Genomic DNA, 23,123 nt, shown 5'->3' on the forward strand with positions numbered 1-23,123 from the left:
CACCTGCCAAGAGTAATCTAGGTTCAAAACTAAGCCCTGTGTTGGCTGATGGCAATAGTGCTATACCCCATCTGAGCCCTGCAAGGCAGTATAACAACCCCATTGGCCTTTACTCAGCAGAGACTCTCAGGGAAATGGCTGAGATGCATAAATTAAGTCTCAACCGAAGGGCTTCGGAAGGTGGACTTCCTAGAGGGTAGGTAACATGGTAAAATATTTAATATTTCAATAAGTAATGAATTTGCTGAAAATCATTATGGAAGCTGCTATAAAACATATCTTATCTTTGGTACTTTCCTAAAGAGAAATTGCTTTGACCAGCAAATCTGACATGCTACTGGAGTGTCCTGCTATAATTCCTGCCTTAATGTGTTGACTTTTCTGTGCAAAGTGAATCAAAATTGCAATATTTTGAGTCCTCTGGTTTGAGCACTGTCTGTCTCACATCCGTTAGCTTTGCTCTTAGCTTGTGTATAACAAGGAATGATCTCTAGATACTACCCAGATAGTTTGATCCCATGCTGTCAAGGTTTTCACTGTTACTGTATTGTGCATCAACTGTTTTATTAGTAGGTTTTTGAAGTGAGGAGCTTGGACTGCAATACATGAGAAAAAGCAATGAGAAACAGGTTTTCTTAATTTTTCTGCCCTCATGTACTAATTTGCAAACAAATCTCTAATCTATTTAGTTTATTTAAAATGAAGATACATTTCATATTATGAACATGGGGAAGAGTGTACTTTCGACACCAGGGACTTGGCTATATGAGGAAAACCGGAAAATTAAGACAATCCACTTGAGGTCTGATAGCAAATGCATATTTTCAAGTACTTTATATCCCATTGCAGTAGCTCTTTGCAAGAGTAAAACCAAGGGTTTTTAAGTTGTAGCAAAGTAAGGATATTTTGTCCTTTTAAAAGAGCATATATACATGTTCTAGATGATTCCAGCAGTTTAGATGATTCATTGTAACTCTCTTGAGCACTCGGCATTAACAATCCTAATTAACTTTTCTGAAAAAATCCTATCGTTCCTTCTCATATTGGATAATTAAGAAAGGCAATTAGTGTTTAAAAGAATCATTTCAGTCAGTAAGTAAGATCAGCAAAATAACCCTCAAAATGCTTCTCTTTTCATTAACAGTTTTCTTGACAAACACTAATCGTCGTCTTATTTCAATATGCAGAGTTTCCTGGGAGTATATCTCACTATCTTTCTCCCACTATCTTCACAACCCTCCTTAACATCTGGAAGGGTGAGGGTGAAGGGGCTGTATTTTGGATGGCTCAGCATTCTGACTATTCCTTTGTTATCAAAATTACAACAGAGGTGCTTCTCACAGAAGTCAATATGAACCATTCTGTTGATTCCAGAGGGCATTGCGATAGGACTACATAATATGACAGTGATTTCTGAGGTGCAAGAAAGGCATACCTGCAGAAACCACTGTCTTTGCTCTGCTGCTTTTCCGTGTTTTGGGTCTCCTTTACATGTACACATTAATGCACGCCTGTGGCAGTGCACTGAATTATGAAGCAAGGTTCTACTTTAGAACAACTGTCTGAGATTTATTTTTTTTTAGTTTGAACAAAATTTTAGGGAATTGCTGTCTAACTGCCTGTAATATTTGTAGCACTGATGAACAAATAAGAAAATTTAAAAGATATCGTCTAAAGTTCTGTTAAAAAAATTGGCCTTTATCCTGAAGCCCAGGAACAATCTGAAAAGATTAAAGAGCCCAGACCTACTAAGTGCATGTGTCTTTTCAGGTAGTTCCTCTGAGATTTAGAGAATTGTACATCTCTGTTTACATGCACAGAAAATTCAGAGTTCAATAATCCTGTCATTGCTATTCCCACTTGAGTTACCCATGAAGTGAGAGGCATCATTCCATGGGGAATAACATGCAACACATAATTAGCTTGGGACTTGGTGTCATCCATGAGAGTCTCTATCTCATTGCGCATATATGTGAAAGAGTGCCCAAGGAAGGCACCGTGAGGTCTGCAAAATCAGCTCTGGACTTTGTTGAGGACATTTTTATCGTATAGTACAACATGAGGTACTGCATAAAGATTTTGAAATTATGGTGCTCAAAAACGGTGAATTTATTATGCATTCATTAACATGCACTTAGCAGTATGATAAAAGCTATAAGAAAATTCAGGTTTGGGGTTTAATCTTAAGGTATATTTCAATTTGGTGTCCTTTTCACCAAATCATTTAAACTTAATTTTGTGAATTGCTGTTACAGGTTTAGCTAAACCCTTTGTAAAATCCTATCGGAAAGCTAAAATTAATTTGAAGACTATTTCCTTGATCTGCAAAGAATAAGAAAGCATCTATTCCTCTGATACACTTTTACATTAAAGCTTTATCACCCTGTCCCAGGGTGAAAAATAGAGGTGCCTGTTAAGAGTGTGTAACTTCATGTGCTGAAGCTCTGGAAAGGAGAGTATTAATAAATACGAAGAGTGAGTCATAGCTTGTAACATGTGGTTCTTTTTCATTCCAGCCTAAGTTATTTTTCACATTGTAGGTCAAGGGCAGTAAATACCTGTCACACAAGTACGTGCCAGGTGGCTTAGGTTACTGGCTTCTTGCTGTGTGACCTCTGGGAGCAGCAAGTTGTGTGTTTCATACATGTCCGTATTTAGAATCAAGCTGAAATAATGTGTGGCTCTGAACTGGAGAGAATTTTCTTATCACTTACTAATCATAAGGGAAAGTAAAGCTTTACTGTTTATGAAAGAAGCTATAGTAGCCTCCTCACACCTAAAAAAATCTTTACTGAGACATGTGGCTGTTGAGCTGTTCTTAGTGTGTGCATATAATGATTTTTATCTTTGAACATATTTTATATGCAAACAAGTGGTTCCTCTACTTAAGGTGTAGTGACAGTGATTTAGTGACAGTAGTTCTGCCTTTAAAATATTATTTTATGTGTAACTCAGAGGCCTGGATTAGAAGATTAAAGCAGGCATCAGAGTCCACTTCACAAAATGATACCATTACAGTATGTTTCATTGGAAATGAGTGCCCAGCTGTCCTGCATATACCTAAAATGGACACAGGATCACTGATGTGCTTACAGGCTACAGCTTGTTCCTAATATATCCCTACTGGTTGCTGTAACAGACGGATCTATTTGGCTTAATGTAGGGTTTATAAAGTTAGAAGAACATGCTCGAATCCAAGAGTCTGAAGAACAGTAACTGCAGAAGGTGATCAGTGATTGCTGTTCCATGGAAATGCAGAAGTGCAAAGCCTTCCGTGCAGCTTTGGCTCATTTGATAATGAAAAAGGCAGCTGGATGAGCAGAAGGACTGTATGTACAAAGAACCTGTAATATTAAAGGTTCTGCAAGACAAAAGCAGGAGACAAACCCACTTTGAATGTCACTCTAACAGTACAACAGTGCTGCCCAGTATTTTGTGTCAATCCCAGATCCAGAAATGTTACAGCAGCAAGTTGGAAGGTTCAGCACCCAGTCCTGTCAACAGCATTCTGTGCAGCTAAATAAGAAGAAATGTTTATTAACTGATTCTGGACTCTCTTCCTCTCTGTTTTATGCAAAATATGATTAATTACTCTTCACCCAAGAATATAAGAGCAAAATACGTGTATTCTAAGCTTTGAAAAGGTTAAAATAAATGTCATAGCCCATTAATGCTATTCGTGCAACCAACAGAATGAGTCATTAGCAAATACTATAATATTACAGTCTGAGCACACTATCTGTTCATCGCTCCCAGCTCTGGCCCACATAAGACCTACGTCGACTTCAGTATTGTGTTTCTTTGGAATCACTGTGCAAGTCACTGTCACTCCTTGTTTATGCAGTGAAGCAGGATGTAGCATGAACATAGGTTTTTTCATACTGTGTACATACCAGATAGAATAAAATATCCTGATACAGATATCCAAAAAAACCAGATAATGCATGGACTTGTTTCATTTCACATGCAATAAATTAGGAATGACTATTCTGAAATTAACTGGCTTGCACCACTGTTGGCTTAATGTAGGTACCATCAGATTTAGGCCAATAGGTTGTTAAATACAAAAGCATTTTCCTTAGTTTTAGATTTTAAACATCTACCAATATATTCTTTGGATATTCTCCAGCATGTAAAAGACCAAAACATCAATCTTGCAATACCAACTCTGAGGGTGGCCTGAGGAGAACAGCTTCATCCCTGAATATTTATTATTTGAGGGAATAATATAATCTCTACTACTCATTTGCTATTTTCAGATGAGAATATACTCTGCAAATGCTTCTTCTCTCCCCCACCCCCACTTTAATGATAGTACTTTTAGGGATGCACAGCAATAAAATCATGTTCAAGGGTCAGCCAAAATGCCATGGTACCCTACTAAGTCCTAGTGGATCAACTATAATCCCTACTTTTTTTTTTTTCTTAATCATGTTGGGGTTTTGGGGCATACATTTACATTTGTTCTTATTTGTAGATGGTCTGAAAAAAGCTTTAGTAAGCTTTTGTAAATACCTTTTGTCCTTTGCACTTGAAAAACTATTGACTTTTTCTGTGTAGTTGATTTTGATGTTTGTTCTCTTTCTCTTCTTTTAGGTCATAACCACCCCTGCCAAGTTAGTACGACTTCTGTATAGTGCCAAGCATTTGTGTTATGCTTTATGTGTGAAATTTTTTTTCTGGGGTAGCATGATCCCTTGTATAGTCTGCTTGCAAGTGGAAGTATTTTTTTTAAATCTTATTGGTATGGCAAGTGTCATGCACTGACAGTGGTGCCTAGTGGTGCTTCCTTCTAAGCACACCATGTGCTCAGCATTTCTTGGTGATGTTCTAATGCTGCAAATGGCGTTAGCATCTGAGCGTGCTCAGTTCTTTTAAATGCTTTCAGATGTTTTAATGTCTACAGTCTGGCTTCAATTCCTCCTAACTCTTTAAGTAGTCTTCATGCCTTCAGGATTTGAGGAGCCTTATATGAGACTCTTTTGGTATATTACTAGTGATGTGATTTTAGCCTCAACATTAAATTAATTTCCAAAGTCCCACTCCACAAATACTCAAAATTAGGTTGGTATAAGATACCGATATGAAAAAGATCTAAAAAGTAATTTACCTTAGTAAACGTACTGCCCAATCAAGAAGCAACTATTGATTTGAAAATGTGATTGCTCTGCTTTCTTTAGGAAAGTTCACAGAGTCCTCAACTTTGATCTTTAGTATTATAAGGGCAGAGGATAGTGTCTAAATTCCTGCTTTCTGTCTCTGAGCTGAGTGTTGTCCAGAAATTGCTGGAGACTGGGTTAAATTAAGTGTAAAATAAATAATTATATTAGTTAAATGTCAAATTTAAACTGACAGGAGAAGGTTAGAAGCAGCAGAATACATAAAGTTGAAATAATATTGAATGCATGTAATTTACACCAATATGGCATTATCTGTTGATTTTAATGAGGTATGGGTGTGATGTCATGCAGATGATGTAACTCCTTTGCAACTCTCGCCAATTTACATTGATAATTATGCTGTTGCAATTGTTTTAGAAAGAAGTCACATTATAGGGTTGTTTTTAATCTTACTTGCTTTGGGATTTATTTTTCCTGATTCTTTTCCAGCTTAGCAGAAAAATCCCATTCATTCTGCAGAGGTGCTTCAGCTATCTCTAGGGTCTTACCTCTGACACTTTGTCCTAGAGCACAGCACCCCTTACAAGCACTAATATCTTCTGTTTACTTCCAGAGTTATAAAGAAAACTCTGCTGTTGAAAACCTGTAACCTTTTATCTTATTTTTATGGGAATCCTGTTAACTTCACTCAAAGTTTTGCCTAGGTATATGTAATGTGACTAAAACCTCTTGAAAGACATCACTGAAACTGTAAATACCACAAGTGAGAGCCTAAATTACTACTGCTGCTACCATGAGGGACGTTTAGGCTGTTCCAAGATTCCTAGCTTTTATTTTCATAATTGATTGTGGAAACCAGTTGCTTTAAATTTTAAAAGTGGTGTATTTCCTTCACAGTCTTCTCAGATCTTGGGTTTAGAATCTCTTCAATATTTCTAGCAGTGTGTGGGAAAGAGAGCATTAAAATCAAGATCTTGAGGACCTGTGCATTCATAATTATTGTGTGATCATTTAGGGTATTACAAAGAAAAGAGATGCCATTATTAAAGTAAGGCATGTGCATGCTGCAAAGTCAAGGGTATAACATCCTGCACGTCTCTGCACATCATCCTTCAGCAGATGAAGTCAGTGTAATTATAATATTGTCACAGATTATGAATAGTTAATGGAGAGGTATTTTAAATGTGAAAATGTCTTTGTAAAAAGATTATTTTCACTTTTTGAATGCATAATGCAGCTTGCCATTTCCCTCCCTTAAAAAGTTGGTGTGTGTAACTAAAGGGTGGGGCTGTTATACAGCATGTGCACATTTATGTCACTGTTCCTTGAGCATGTGGCTGTTAGTGTTCTGTCAAGTATTTTGAATGATGTGTGACTGTATCTGTCTTACTGTCCATCCTCAGTCGGGGCAACCCACCAGACAAAAGGTTGGGAATGCCCTGGCTGGGTGCAGAGGTGGCCCATCACCTTGATAATCTCTGGATAGATTAAGTCAGATGGATGACAGCTTTACTTGAGTTTCCTTTTTCCTGCATGCTGGGTTGAGGGTTTGGCTTCTGGGTCACCTTCTGGGGCTAACCCCCAGCAGACAGGCACACTATTGTTCGCTTGCCAACCAGAGAAGCTGTTGTTCAGTCAGGTGAAAAAAATCAGTGAAAGACTTAATATTAGCTGATAAACTGATGGTGCAATGGTTTTAAACTGAACAGGAAAATTGTGCCAATCGAATGGGATGACATTTTTTAGAATTTATTTCTGGGGGGAGATATATCCATTTCCAGCTTTTGGGCTCAGTTCAGAATGGAACCTTTGTGAAATATCTGTTATTTCCCAAAGGCCAGAATGCTGTTTTGCCCAGTTTGGTGAGCATATCTGCTCACCAGAATCTATACTGCTGGCATACTCCTGCTGCTAGCAGGACAGGAACGACAGACAAGAGATTCATCTGATCATTAGAGAAGAGCATCTACTTCAGTGCCTGATAGCTGAGGCTTAGCTTGCTCATGGAAACTCCAGGCAGCACCCAATAGCATGCGCAGCTACGCGCTATGAGGGAGCCAGCTGCTCTTTAGCTGAAGGCTGACATTAAACTGACTCGTTCTGTTGCAATGGCAGCTTCAGTTCACTTGCTCATGGCTCAGTCACTTAAATGAAAATCCTTCCTCACAAATGGAGCCACTGGAAAACATGGCAGCTGCTCTTACAACTGCATTGTCCTGTTGATGACAATGGGTGATATTTTGGTCTGATACTGAGCATTTATCACGCTATAGCAACATTTATGGCTGGCTGTACAGAGATTTTGGGAAGATTAATTTAGTCATTGTGAGGAAAGCTTTGAAGATTAAAAGCTGCATGTACTAAATTCCACTATGATTAATAATCCAGACAGAAAGTACTTGAACCTTCTAAATAATAGAGGACCTGACACCTGTTCACCTTATTGCACTTTCTAGCACTTTGTAAGACCCTTTGAAAGAATGAGTAGATGCAGTGAATGAACAGGGTATTCTCTGCAGTATGTCTGTACGCCCCTGGGTATGCATATCAATGTGTGTGTGTGTATGCTTATGTACACTTCTATGTATATATACATGCAAGAATAGCATTTTAATATATGTAAGTATCACATAAATACTTAGGGATTTGTCATGATTGTTTATACAATGACAACTGTCTCACCTTTTTTTGTCTTTATACATATGTGAGCCAACACAAAAATGTCATCCATTAGCACAGCCAGCTTTTAGCTGTTACTGTTCATTATGTTTTCTCTTATCCTCTGACCAGAAGCTTTTGTGGTGAGATGTCATGAGCAGACATGCACACTCCTCTGTCTGTGCTTTTTCTCTCACTTAACCGTCATGCCTTTCTCCTTTCCTCCTTTCCATTCCCTGTCAAACCTCACTCTTCCATAACCCAGCACGGATTTCACGGAGCGTTTCAACCCCAGTGCCCTGAAGGACTCTGCCCTGTCTACACACAAACCCATTGAGGTGAAGGGCCTCGGTGGCAAGGCCACTATAATTCACGCCCAGTATAACACCCCGATCAGCATGTATTCCCAAGATGCTATCATGGATGCAATTGCAGGCCAGGCACAAGCCCAGGGTGGAGAGTTTGCTAGGTAAGGTTATTTCTGTGTGTGGAATGCTGTTTCACTGCATGATACATCTAACGGTCCCTGTGTGCATGACACAGCAGCTCTTCCCGGACTCTTTTTTCTGGAATACGTTACAGGTGAAAAACACAAATCAACCCTAGATAGAGTTTGAAAGCACTTCATCGTTTTGAAGCGAAATGGATGGATAGTTAGAAAATGTAACATTTATTTTTTGGTATTCTTCCTGGAACTAGTAAATCCCACAAAAATATATCTAGTGCCCTGTGTCTGACGTTGGATGACTCTTCATTTATGATGACTGTGGGTTGTAATAACCACTGTATTATATGCATAACTCAGAAAGAACGGGAAGGGGGGGAGGGGGGGCAGAATTTTCATTCATACATGAAGAATGCAAAATATTTATTTAGTACTGGTTCCTGTTTTATTCTTCAGAATGGAGAGTTGTGCTGTACTATCCCTATCTCTGGTTTACATACTGTACATGTGTCTTATGTATATCCTTCGTACTATGGCAAAATCCACTGATCTTTAATAATTCTGCTTTTCCAATGCATGTTTATGGTAATATTATCTGATAAACTTATCCACAATTGTTATGACTTAACTGAAATTATATGTGCGATGAACATAGCCAGGTTTCTCTCTTATTGACCATCTTTATCCCCAAAATAGTATTTACCTTCTTTTCATGTGACACCAAAATATAGGTCACCCTTTAACATCGTTTCTTTTCAGTATGTTAGCTGCAGGCTCAGGCATATACAAAATGTATTCGCTTGTGCTCACTTTTACTGGCCACTTCCTTTAATTCCCCCCACTAATTTTTTGCACCAATATTATTCTGCTGTTCATCACAACTCTCCCTAATGATGGATCCCAAACAATGCCTTTACTTGGTTTTGACCCTGATTCAGTGAATCTCCACAGGTGTAAGTGGACTCATATTTCCAATTATCAAAGTACAATGAAAGAAGTTCATTGTATCTCTGTTCACATCTTTCATAGGCATGGATTATATGAGACATTTTATGATATACTGGCATTTTCTACTAAATGCTATAACATTATATAATGTAAATACTATTGTTTAAAAATTTTACCTATTTAAATGATCGGGTGATTAGAAAGTTTCACTGCTGAGCACGTGGATCCTCTTCATTTTAAAAACAGTTCATTAAAAGAATCTCTAAAATGCAATTCCAATCACAGGAGTGGCTCTACTGGACTGGAAAACATAGTCATCTTTTCCCACTGGTGGAAGAGATGAAAACACACTGTGTTGCAGGGAGAGGAAAATGCCCTTTCTAGAAAATCCCAGAGAGGGTGGGAGAAGTCCAAAGAGTGCAGCTAGAACTGGAAAATCAGCACACATTCCAGGAGGGTTAGTGGTTTGTCTTAACATGTAGAATTGTGAAGTAAATAATCTGAATAATTAGAGAAGCTTGAATCTTAAATCATGAGGTGGTCATGAATGGTATTAGTATATACATATATCTTGAAAAGAGAGGAATGAAAGCATATGTAGATTAAAAAATGGGGGGGGGGGGGTTGTTTCATGGACTGTTGAGTCATTGGTCATAGCAAGAGCCGTGTTAAACGTAACCAGCAAAAGCTGTTACAGCTTTTTTTTTCTTGTTCTGAACATGGAATCCACCTATCTATCGCATGGGTGTTTTTGAAATGAGAGCATTACTTCCATTAATCCCTTTGTGTCAGTGCTAGTGGAACATTATTCTTTGCAGACAATTCCATGACCATGTTCTCCCCTGTAATGTTGCAAAAAAAGTTTTTCTGCAAGATCCACTATATTGACTATCGTTTAAAGTTTTCCTTCATTTTGGATGTGACTCCTAAGCCTAACATTCACCTGGCCCCAGAAGAAACTAATGTGTCTGTTCTTGTGTGCACTCAGGTGCACATCTGAATCTACTGTGCTATGAGCTACAGCCTGTTCTGTAACTTCCTTTTTAAAGTCATTACACTTAATGACTAAACAATTTTCTCAGTAGATGGTTTTATTACAATTAACATAGCATTTTTAATCTAGATATAAAGGCAAGGTTTGTGCTGATATAGCAATAGCCTACCATTGACTGATATTCATTCAGTTAAACCTGTAACTCATTTCCTTAATGTGTTGCTTTGACCTCTGTGATATTCTGAACTTTATTTTGCAGTGGAAACTGAGGATGTTCGTTAGTTTGCTTAGTTGATCAAGCCTAAGATAAGATTATGCTTAATACAGAAATATTTGTATGAAAAGTTTATCATTATAAAAGCAGACCAAATTATGTACTGATTCGTTTTATCTCAATTCCCTGTCTATAATTTGGTCCAGCACTTAATTATGTGGATAATTAAGGAGATAAGCCCTGAAGCCACAAGGTGTATGTATGCTGGGGAGCTTACTCAGCCTGCAGATCTAAAGGGCTTCTGTTCTTTTTGGCAGACAATAGCTGGAAACACTGCTTACTTCTTTTATCAATGATGAAGAATTGGCAGGCTTAAGATAGGAATTCATTTTCTGTTTTGACCATCTGAAATCAGTGATGTTTTAACTTAAGTCAGGGAGATCAGAATGAGGCTCATGTCGCTCAGAAAATAACCCACACGTACTAGATCACCATGGAAAACACAAAGGAAAGCATATAAATTATTTATACTTACAGTTATTCAGACCTCATACTGGAACTTAAAGGTAGAAAAATTTTAATGCCCTGACTATACCTTTTCTCATTCTGTGTTGCTTCATTTTAATTGATTTTGCTATACCAAGAACCAAGAGTTGTTTGCAGTAAAATCACGCGGTCAGTACATTTCAAATACTTTTCTGTGAAACCTCTTCTAAATTCCATTATGCCATTTTAGCCAAATTCACAAGTCATGAAAAGTGGATGAAAATCCAAAAACTTTATCAGGATGAAGATCTAACGGTTCTAGTAGCAGAATCAGTAATGTGCTTGTACAAACTAGAGTCTCATGTATCCTCTACAATAAGTCAACTTGACTGGATAATTTACCAGTCTGCATGAACTGTTTGCTTGATTAGTTTTGGGGGGTTTTTTTGTACCTCGTAGAGCTTTTTTTAATAGTTGGAATCAGTCTAACATCCAAAGTCACAGTATTTGTTGTATGTCTACATCAGGATAGAACACTGCAGTGTTCCTAAGTTTTTGCTTATTATCTGCTTAAATTAAATCTGAATAATAATTCCAGGGAGTGATTCACATGGTAAACCATAGTTTATAATGAACTCCAAGAAAAAAAAATCATATTGCTTGTTATTCAAAAAGGTTTGACTGTCTTTAAAGCGTGTTTTAATGTTAATAATGTGTGACTTGTATGATGATGTGAAAAAGGGGGACAGTTTTTATTTGAATCCTACTAAAATACTTCAGGCTATAAAAGGAAAAACCCTCAAAAGCTCTAACCCATTTGGGAATAATTTTTTTTCAATAACATCAATTTAAAGTAATATGCTTAAAGATGCATGGATATTTCTGCACATACACACCCAGATGGAAAAAAATTAAATTAAGAAGAGGTATAATAGAGGTATTAACATGGTTATGTGCATCTTTAGGCTGTCTGTAAGAATCAGATGTTACATTTAGGTTTATGAAATGCTCATAATCAGTGATGCGCTCTATTTTACACTTCCATGCTGAGTGGCTCATAAGTCCTAATTACTCATCTACAATATAATTAAGATTTTAAAAAAAGAAAAAGGCCTGTTGCATTAAAGATATAGTTGGAAATATTCCAATGTATTGCATTAATTTAGTTCAATTTATATGAGCATGTTTCACTCTGCTAGGGAAGGTTAATTCACCAAGCTCCATTTCCTGCCTTAATCATCTACCATAAGGATATTAATATGTCACATTAATGCCATACATTGCTGCTGTGAAATTTGTGGTCCAACCTCTAGCCTTTTTTAACTATCTTTGAGCTAATTGCCATATCTTTACATACACTTTTAAGCTACTTTTTTGTATATTGATCATAGTACAAGAACAAAGCATTTCAGCTAGAGGATTTAAACAAAGGAATTTGTCCATTCCACCTGTCCATGACTTGCACACCACTGTTGCCGCAGTAGTCCGTGGTTGAAATCAGTGGTAGTATCTATCCAGTGGTTTATTATCCACTCTACAACAGTCTGCAGCTGTGAGATTTGCTATCACATATAACAGCAGGTTTTTAAGCTTCAGCAGGGTTAAAAAGTAAGTCTGAGGATACAAATTTAACAATTGGCCAAAAGCAGGCCATTGGCTATGACAGCACTGCAGGGCATAGTACTGTGTGCTTGGTCAGCCCTACAACATTGGCCTGGTGTGCCTCTGGGAACTTGAAAACTGGGTCACCTTTGGGGTAACTTTAACTGGACCCTTTACAGTGACAGAGCTCTTCAGCATAGCCAAGAGTGAGCAGTGACAGCAGGACAGTCACAAGGGGGTTGGTGACTGACTTACTTTTTGGTATTACAGAGTATCTCTTTTCCATATAAAGACTATTTCTGCAGGAAGTCAGCAGAAGGCAGCACTCACTGCTGTGCTTAGTCCCCTGCCTCAGCAAGCCCTTCTGCGATCTGTGAAGGGCCAGAGGAGGAAGACTACTGCTCTTTCTCCCATCTTCCATCTGAAGAAGGATGTGGCGATAATTTGACCATTGGTGCACATGGGAGCAATGCTAGTGGAAGCCACTAATGGCAAGCCCTTCCCAAAATAAAGAAGTCCACATTATGCCTTCCATACCTGCTAGAGTTTAGATATTGTAAAGATAGTGGTCTAGGAAACATGAGATAAAAAAGGAGCTGGAAAATACTGCTTCCTCCTTCAGGCCATCTTTCATGCTGAGAGTCTTTTTTACATAACTTTTATGTTTTGTGGCAGAGCTTAAATTGAAGGGTCAGGGTTTTTTCTAAGCTGTTCTCGAACAGGTAGGTGATTGTGCTGAAACATATAAAAAAAAAGATAACTGGGTTTTGTACCCTTCTAGGTCCTCAAGAAAGTTAGAAGTTTGCATATATTAAGGGTCATGAGGAATATAAATATGCCTCCGATAAAATCCTAAAGAGATGGAGTACTTTTGGGTCCGTAGCATACATCATGTTTCTGAACCCCTTGCGGTCTTACTTGAAGAAGACATCCCATGCTATTGTTAGGTGCAAATTCATTGAAACTGTATGTTATACAGTGCTGACGAAGATGAGTGTGTCAGTTGGAAAATACTGATATTTAAGACACTACCTGGAAATAATTTTTATTACAGTGTATGTTATTGCTGTGTGTAGGACATCAGACATGTTTCTTGGCTTTTTCATGATCCCTCTCAGGCTTTCAAATCACAAACCCAACTTCTGCTTAGATTTTCTCTGCACAATGATGTCTTAGAGAACACTAACTTTGACCCTGAACCAAGGAAGCAACTTTTATAGCAGGTGACTGGTGCCGGAACTTTATACCAGTGATGTAGTGGGACCAAATGGCCCTTCACTTTTAACAGAACCATTTCTCAATTTTCATGAAGTTGAGCATGCTGCTTGCAAAGCTCTATATGGAATAGCATGTTAAAGCTGTTACGATAAATCACTTGCTTCAAAAATAGACCTTGTATTTAGAAAAGTCATGGAGCCAAGTTACTCCAAGCACACATCATCCCCTCAGTGTGTATTTCTGCAGTTCTGTTAATATTTAATTTTAACTGTGCACTATGCAGAAGTTATTTTTGCAGGGGGAGGAAAAAAAAGCTATTAAGTTACTAAGCCTGTTTCTAGCTTAGAGCATAAACCAAAGAGAGGTTACCTCACTTGTGCTACAGAGCTTTGTAGCTCTGACTTTAGGTGTGCAAAAATGGAAGTTTCTTTCTGGATATATCACTGTGCAAGGTGATTAGAGAGATGTCATAAGACTCTGAGATACATTCTGCTGTTAGAGATTTCAGATACAAAATAGGTATGCAAGTCTTGAGTACAAGTCTAGACTTCTTATGCTTCACGTGTTTATTAGACAATGAATCCAGCATTATGGCAGCTGGAAGTTTAACTCAGAGTTTGGCAAAGAGTAATCATCTCTAGAAAAATCTATAAAAGCCTATCACATTATTTTTGTAATGAAATATGATTTTTACTTCTAATTGCAACCTTAAAATACACTGTCCCAAAACTGTAACAAGACATAACATAAAACACTGTCAACATGAAGTTGTTTTTATAAGAAATAATATGGGACAAGAATGCTCAGAGAATAAATTGTTTTGCCTGGCATACTCTCCATCATGACTACAAATTATTCTAACCACCATAAGCTTGTGGCTGCATTGGCTGAGAAATCATGCACAGACATTTCCAAGCATTTTCACGCTGTTTTGCATACGCAGATTTGAATTATAACAGACCTTTTCAAAGACAGAATGAGCCATGACATTATCAATTCACATAAAATTGATCTATGTATTTTTTTTTTAAATTTACATTTTCAAAGCTGTGTTTTGGATTGCTGTTGTTCTCGATGAGAAGCTAGGATGAAAGCTACCGTATGCTGTTTCACAACGTTTTGCTTTCTCAATTGCAGTAGTCTTCCTCTTAAAGATCCTCACGTAGACAGTGCCTCTCCGGTGTATCAGGCTGTGCTTAAAACTCAGAACAAGCCTGAAGATGAAACTGAAGACTGGAGTCGCCGTTCTGCCAATCTGCAGTCTAAGTCTTTCCGCATTCTTGCGCAGATGACTGGGACAGAGTACAGTAAGTCAAATACCAAAACGCCCTCCTTATCCTGATTCTAGATTAATGTCTTTATTTTCTTACCCCAGTATTAGCAACTGATACTCAGGGAAAACTCATGGCCAGATTGTAGTCGCTGTCAGTGAGGGCTAAGATCGGATAACCCTGGATGGAACTTGAGGGAACTAGGAAATCAAAGTGTTCAGTCTTACCTTATGCTTAATTAAGAAAATTCTTTGATCTGCCATGGGTCTCACCATAAAAGTACAACAGACTACACAGTTGAAGAGCATTTGGGAACCCATAGTTCTTACAAATCAAATCTCTGCACTATAATCTTTCATTTTCCAGCAGCCTAGGCAGACAAGGCTGTCCATTTATTAGGAAAAAAAAAAATAACCTATGTCTCTTGTAGCAGTCTTATAGAAGTGACTTCCAGAGGTCAAAAAAAAATCATGGATCACCATTTGCACTGGACCTATGGTTCTGTCCACCCTGTTACATAAACTTAGATCTGATACAAATGTCATGGGAGCTTGAACTTTGTTGCTCGTTGCCTATGGAAATGTTTTTCTGACCACCTAGTACTAACCTCAGAGCTTATTTCTAATCTAGAGAGAAGGAAATCCAGGGACCTTTCCCTCCTCAGGAGGAAATGCTTACTATTTCCTCCTCATGTGAATCTGCTGCTTCCTCTCATGCTTTCCTGCAAAACAGCAGGCCCTCTTTGTAGAATCATTCCCTACAGCTGTGAAACATTGCTAATCAATGAACGAGAAAGTACTTGTAATAGTTACTTTACTCGTAACATCCTTCTTCCTAGCTCTAGGGAACTGCTCCTCTTCATGCTGTTCTTACAAAATCCACTGGTGCAAAGTCAGCATGAATGCACCTTTAGATAGGCTTTTGATAAGTTTCTAAAGAGCTTATAATTTCATCATAAAGCCAATTCTTTTTGTCTTTCTTTTTTTAATGGAAACTTTTTTTTTTTTTCCTGCAGTGCAAGATCCAGATGAAGAAGCCCTGAGGAGGTCAAGGTAGGTAACTCCCTGTGAAAAATATGTTTTTCTCCTTACTGATAACCAAATACCAAATAATGTTTTAAACCAGCATTAATATGAACGTACTTTGTTATCTTCTTGTTTTAAAATAATCTAATATATCTACTTAAAAATCACTAAAATTACAATGCTATCAGTGAGAGGCATTTGAATGAAAAGGATAACAAATTGGCATGTTTTTAGGAAAGACAGTGTAAAATTCCTGAAGTGTGTGTTCAAATCTGAAAGCTCGCTGCATATACAAGTTTCATGTATTTTACTGGGTGTGTGAATGCAATGAGTTCCTAAGACCAAGCCCTGTGTAACTACTTGATTGTGTAACTAGATAAAAATACATATTGTTGTCATATCGCTGAAATTTGTGAGCAATTTATTTGGATGACCCTGTGATTGACATTTGATTTTCCTGAAGTGATACAGTAAATGAGTTGTTTCCATCCATATCCATAATAATTTGCTTATGTTTTGTTTGGAATAAAAACAACCAAATTTGTAGAATATGGGAGCACAGGCCTGCTTTTGCTATTGGTTAAATATATTTGTTTCATATTATCTACCAGAAACACTAGAAAAAGTGAGTATGTTCAGAGATATAATAAGGAATTAAAGATTTATCATTGTCTTAAGTTGTTCTGCAGAGCTACAAAATAGATTATTAGAGATTCTGATGCTGAGCTTAAAAACTAGTTGAATCAGAGCATCCTGCATGCAAACCTGATTTTCTGTTTGTGTATTTCAAATCCCTATATTGCGTTAGCTACTCTAAGCCACTGGCTGGGTTTGTGATGTGATACTCAATCCACTTTCTCTTCCTTTTTTTTTTTTTTTTTTTAATGCCAAGTGGCTTCTATAAAGATTCTGAGCTTTTGATCACAGCAAAAGTTACAAATGTTGAATCAGTGAGAAAGATGTCTGCCATCTCCGCTGAGAAAATAAAAGTATACCTTCAATTTATGTTTGCTTATAAACCTTCCATTGCAGTTCACTGAAGTTCATAGCTAGGTGCCTGAACATCAGGCTTGACATTACATCCCTCAGGGATTTATTTATTCCTTCAATCGTGCAAGACTAATTATTATTAAATGTATTGTGCAATATTTATTTTGATGTAATAGCACACATCCAAATCCTTATTATGATGGCATTTAAAGCAATGTGCTGAACCCAATGTCTGCCATACATATCTGGAATAATATATTGTTTTAAAGAAATAATCTTTCTACCTGTAGTCTGGGGCTTTGGAAAATACTAGATATTGGAAACTTAACATGGCATCAGATCTGTGTTGAAAATTATTATCTAGTGACACATCAACATGTGTAAATTGCACATTCTGTTCAGTGTAACTTAGAGTACCTGACTATCCACTGGGCTTCACACATTTTCTGCAGTTTTGAGGTATTGCTGTGTTATCCTTTTCTTTCCAAAGACAGTTATAGTTATGAGTATATATAGGCACAGCTGTATGACCTAAAGAGTTTCAAGGGCATTCATTGGTAGCGGGGGCAGAAGGGAGTATGTACTAGGTGGTTATACGGGTGCAGTGCAATTGGCATTAGCTCTGGCATAAGGAATGAAGCGTGGTCTCCTTCCTACCTAACTGATAGCGCTTGCTTGTTTCTTCCAAACACTCGGGGGGAAAAAAATTGAAAAAAAAATACCTGTAGCTTATTTTTGTCAGAACTCTCTTATATAAAAATAGTCACTTCTGGATTGCTGCTTTTAACTTCATGGCATATGCTCTGAACAGAACCCAATAAGCTTGGGAATTTTCAGGTGGCAGAATATTCCTTTCAGTTAATATTAATGAGTGCACTGCATGACTATCTTTTGCTTGTGCTACTGCTATTTTGAAGACACTCATAAGGTGATAACTTGCTATGAAAACTTTCCATTGCTGTTGTGATGATTGTTATGGAATATTTTCTGGAATTATGGTATCCATTTCAAGCCAAATAGATGTTTCTGAATACCTTTTCCTTGAATGGAGGGGTATATCTTTAAAGCAGTAAGGGAATTCTTAACATTTCATGTAAGACGCACTGTAGCCAGTATGCTCGAATGTAACTTGAAAAAATGCCATCATGAAGTTTCAGCATTTCTGCTAGGAATACTTTTTTTTATCTTTTAGTTACTCAAAAGCGTAAGAGTTTAAGTCATACGCTAAGACTCCTTTAGGAGTGTTACTTGCATGATGTCGTGTTATTAGGAACAGAAGATTTAGAAGTATCAGTGAATTTGTTGGCATTTACTCTGTTTATTGTTTTGTGCTTTCTTCAGCCTGAGGAGTAAAACCAGCCCAGTCTGTTCATTTCTGTTTGGCTGGTTTCACTCTAACGCAATTGTCTTGGGTTTTGGGTGTAAATAACGAAGGGAAAATTACCTTGTTTGCAGTGAATCAAATATGTTTTGCAAATAACAAGAACATTTTATTTTCCATTCTGTTCAATATACTTTTCCCTGACTGTGCTCTCATCCCACATCCTCCTCCTTCCCTTTCTTATTTACAAAACCTGAATTTAATTTGTAGAATGTCTAGAAAAGATTAAATCCTAAGAGGTGCTGAACATTGCTTACAACTTGCTCGAGCGCCCCGGTCTGTGGTCAAAGGTAGCTATGGGTGTTCTCAGGAGGTGGCCAATACCTCACAGGACTATGCTTTGAAAATCTTGTTATTCTGGTTTTTGACACAAATGACCAGAAATGTTTATGCGAGTGTCAACACTCATACTCACTTATGCTGAGAAAAGCTATAGAAAAGTATTGCTGAAACCTGTGGCTGATGATTTCTTACAGGAAGAACAGCAGGATATATATATAAAGGCTGACCTAGGTATTACAGAATGGAAAATATTTGCATGAATTTTTCTCTTGTATGGAGTTAACTTTCACTGACTGCTCACTTGCGGGGGAGGGAGGGAAAAGATGAAATAATCTACTGGCAAGAAAACAATGGGATTACACTGCATTTCTAGCAAAAGCAGCCCTGTAATACCAAGCACAAGTCAAAGAATATGAAGTTATATCAAGTTACTTCTCCAAAATAAATAACTGCAAAACCTCTCATACATGGTCCAAAAAGGATCACCCAGCCTTCTTTGCGCTGATTTGAAAGCTGAGGAAAAAATCCAAATAAATTGCCATTGCCCTAGTTATAAGGCAGGGGAGTGGAAGCCATGGTCCCTAACCCCTTTCTTTCTCCCTCCTTTCTTTCTTCTTTGTATGTGTGTCTCTCTCTCTGTCTTTCTCTCTCTCTTTCTTCATGCCACAGGGAGAGGTTTGAAACGGAACGTAACAGCCCACGCTTTGCCAAATTGCGCAACTGGCATCATGGCCTATCAGCGCAAATCCTTAATGTTAAAAGTTAAAAGCCCACATTTAGCAAGGAAATACATGAGACAAACAGTAAAAAAAAATTAAATGCTGTCCTGAGTTAGAGCCTAAGAGTGTCACTCACACAGGAAAGACTTACTGCTAGGGCCTTTCACCGAGTGCCTGTCTTCTGTAGATTTCTGTTGTTAGCCTGTTATCCATTCAGTATCACCAAAAGTAAAAATAATGATACAACCTGGTTCATGTTCTTCATTATAAAATAGATTAGCTTTTGACCTTTACTATATGAAATGCAACTTCCGTATACAGGAAAATATCACTATTGTACTCTCTTGACTTTAATTCTAGAAAATGAGAGAGAAGTTATTGACAGTATTTCTTTAGGAGGAAGAGGAATGAGACTTTTTCTGAGTTTTATTGCTGTAAAGGTATTTAAGTAAGTAGGAGAAAGAGAGATTAAAAGAAAAACTGACCGAGCCTGGCCTAGACTTTGCTAAATGTACAACATACTTAGTTTGCATAGTTGAATTATGCTGTTTGAAATAAGATATTAGCAATGCGAAGTTATATTTCTTCAATATATTATACTGGTAGAAGTAATTTGCTGAAACCGTTGCTGTAAGTTTTCTGTTGGAAACCTGAATTTGTCGTTATGTGAAAGCTAGAGATAGTTGTGGTTGCTCAAGATCTGTGAGGAAATGATGTTTTACTAGAGGTGATTTAGGAGTGAGAAGAATATATAGTCCTACTGGTGCACTGAATTTTTTTAAAAGCATATTGTAAGTTTTAAGGAATATATTGCCCATTCTGTATTGCTCTTGCTTTGACCCACATTTTTTTCTGTATATAGCAGCATGCTTTATCTGAAATAAAAGGTTTTAAAACAAAAATAACTATGTGCTTGTTATACACCATGCTTTATTCTGTTTTAAAGCAATAAGTGCTTCAACTGATTATTGGAAGGAGAACTTTTCTTTCAACACTAGAAAATTTGGTCAAAAAGCCTTCCCCTATTACCTTAATTTTTACTGACCTTTAAGTTATCTGAATTAGAATAAACTTGGCAAAGCAGTTGAAACAACAGAAATGAACAAATACTGTATTAAGTGAAAATGAAAACAAAGCATAATTAATAGATGCTAGTTTACAACCTGTTGATAATATCCTTTAGCGTTTCCATTTGAATAATATGCATTCTCTGGCAATAATACATTAATTTGTGTCCATGGCAAAAGCACTTGAGATATTCCTGGTGCTTAGAATGGGATTTTTTTGTTTCAGCATTACAGCAATGCTTTGCTTTTAAGCTGTGTCAGTCAAGATATAGCAAACCTATGCCAAAGACCCCCAAGTATTTCTGTTTTCTATATGAAGTACACCAAGAGCAATGTCACTGCCTTTTCCAGTTATGCTCTGATCATTGTATGAAACAAAAAATGCAACTAAATTAAGCTGTTTGCAGTTTGAATAGAAACAGTTGATGTTAGCCCTCAACAGTCTGCTTTAGGAGTCCTTAGCATTGATTGAAGCAAAAGCTTCTGGTAATAAAACACTGGTCTCTGCAATGGAAGGCTGATTCTGTTGCAGCCCTGCCTACAGTCCTATCTAAATTTTTTTCACTAACTTCTATAAACAGCAAATTAGGTAGCTTTATTTGGTAGCAGTAATTCTGATCAAAGATATTAGTGTGTGAGATTAGATTTAAATTCTTACACTTTTTGCTGCTTCCAAGCATGTAGAATTATATCAGCAGTACATACAAGAACAAAGTTCATTCAAACTCCCATTGTGTTATAGAAGGAAGGACAAGCTACCGTTCATGGAGGATTTTGCATGAATCAACCAAATACTGGAGTGTGTATAGCAAGGCAGGGAGGGGGGGGAGTCTAGCTATCATACTTGAAAAAAATAGTATTTTCTGAGTATTATTTAAACATACACAAGCACTAGTTCCTTTCAAAATGTATTTCACCTTTCTTAGATGAGTACCATAGCAATTCAGTAAGCATGCCATTTAACGCACAACATACATTTATATTTTCTTTAGGGCAACGCAAACACATTCTGATCATACCATCTTATTAGTGCCTATGAAAAATCAGCATAACTGCATGAAATAAGAGCAACATTTTAACTTTTCCTGAATGTTGCTAAGATCAAACATTGGTTCAGAGTGGGTGAATTTTATTCATATAGGGGAAATTTTGATAGCAATTCAAAATGTCAGTAGGCAGTTAACTTTTTTCGTAAACATCAAATGTACCTCAGTAAAAACTCTAGTTCTAATTTTCAACCACATTAAATGGTTTTCTGAATAAGTAATAATACAGTGTTTTCACTGAAATAGGAATTGTGTATCCTTGATGTTTTATGAACATAATACAGATACTATTTGTTTCAAATAGTCCTAGTGTGTGTAATATAATGGAACAGAAAATGTTTACATTATATCTCAACAGTTACACTTAATGTTATTTTTAAAGGTATTTTTCAATAATCGGAAAAGCATAGTTTGATCAGATATGGCATTAATAAAGATGTAATTAAGTAACCCCTTCCCCTTAGATCTGCTTCAGTGGATTTGATGATAAAAATTCAGTGCATATAAAACACATAATAAGAGAAATAGTTGTAATCCTTTTTCTTGGATGATACAAAATAGAATCTAAACACTCTCCAAGCTTGCAGAATTTCAATTCTTTATGTAATTACAGGAAAAAAAATGTAATAGAAAAAAACCTTCAATAGCTGGTAACTCTTGGAACTTTTGCAATGATAGAGACCTTTAGTGATCTAAGGCAAGATGCTTTTCTACAGCATATTCTACTGCTTAGTCCAGTCCCTCTCAAAAAATCTCCCAAGTGACGGGCTTTGTTAATTAAACTTTCAGTCAAACTTTTCTATCCAGTTTCTTATTTATATTTAGACTATTCCTTAACTCTTACTCCTCAAAAATCTGTCTTTATGTTGTCATGGTGATCTTCAGGCCCAGGAAATGAACGTTGCAGATCTTTCTCTATATAACTATTAAGAGGCCTTGTTTTTCGCTCCTGAGTACGAGGCAGACTTTTTCTGTAAGGTGGGGAAATTGGGCTGGATTTGTCATTCTGCTGCATCTCATTGCTAGAGACTGTAATGGAGTTAGGCCTGATGAGAAATCATTAACCGCTTTAAGAAACCTCTAGGCTTTGCTCTAGCTAAAGGCCAAGTCCGGCCTGGTTATGCCCTATTTTTAACATGTCCAGGCTTATCTCGCTGTGCTTCTGATTGACCAACCCCATCTTGCAGTGTTTCTTTACCCTTTGCAGAAGTCTGCTGGTTTGCCTAGGAAAATTAGTCTCAGTTAATGACAGTGAGGCTTAAATAGGTTCCTGATTGAAGCCGTGATGAGTTGTAGTTCTTTAAAATAGCACTGATGATAGGCAGGTAAATTGTCCCAAGCTGAATATATTTTGAACCATGACTGTTCTGCTGAGCAGACAACAATGGCTGGTGACAATACTGTCTTCTAAATAGCCTCCATGCCAAAAATAAAGTAGAATGCAGGATGTGGATAGTGATATTAACCCCCTGCCCTTCCCGATATTGCCAATAAAGCATAGTGTTATAAGCATTTAATGAAGATACAGCAAAGCTGATGGCAGTAGGAAATCAAAACCAAAAGACCTTCCAGGTAAATCTGCTTGTCTGGTTATGACACAGGGAAATGCTCATTTTCTGCTGTGATTTAAGACCGTTTGATCTAAACTAACGTGTTT

At 37.2% G+C, this 23,123-nt stretch overlaps 1 protein-coding gene across 1 annotated transcript in view; it reads left to right on the forward strand.

The window, feature by feature from the left end:
• The window catches only part of LDB3 (LIM domain binding 3), a gene marked incomplete at its 5' end in the record, with an annotated part of 83,140 nt that overhangs the window by 23,097 nt on the left and 36,920 nt on the right, over positions 1–23,123 (forward strand). Inside the window, 4 exons of the mRNA XM_010080753.1 lie at positions 4,597–4,616; positions 8,044–8,247; positions 14,823–14,992; positions 15,972–16,008. Of these exons, the coding sequence (XP_010079055.1) occupies positions 4,597–4,616; positions 8,044–8,247; positions 14,823–14,992; positions 15,972–16,008 (431 nt within the window). The remainder of the gene's footprint in view (positions 1–4,596; positions 4,617–8,043; positions 8,248–14,822; positions 14,993–15,971; positions 16,009–23,123) is intronic.

This window comes from Pterocles gutturalis, unplaced genomic scaffold (genome assembly GCF_000699245.1).
Source record: "Pterocles gutturalis isolate BGI_N339 unplaced genomic scaffold, ASM69924v1 scaffold36009, whole genome shotgun sequence".
Lineage (NCBI taxonomy): Eukaryota > Metazoa > Chordata > Aves > Pterocliformes > Pteroclidae > Pterocles > Pterocles gutturalis.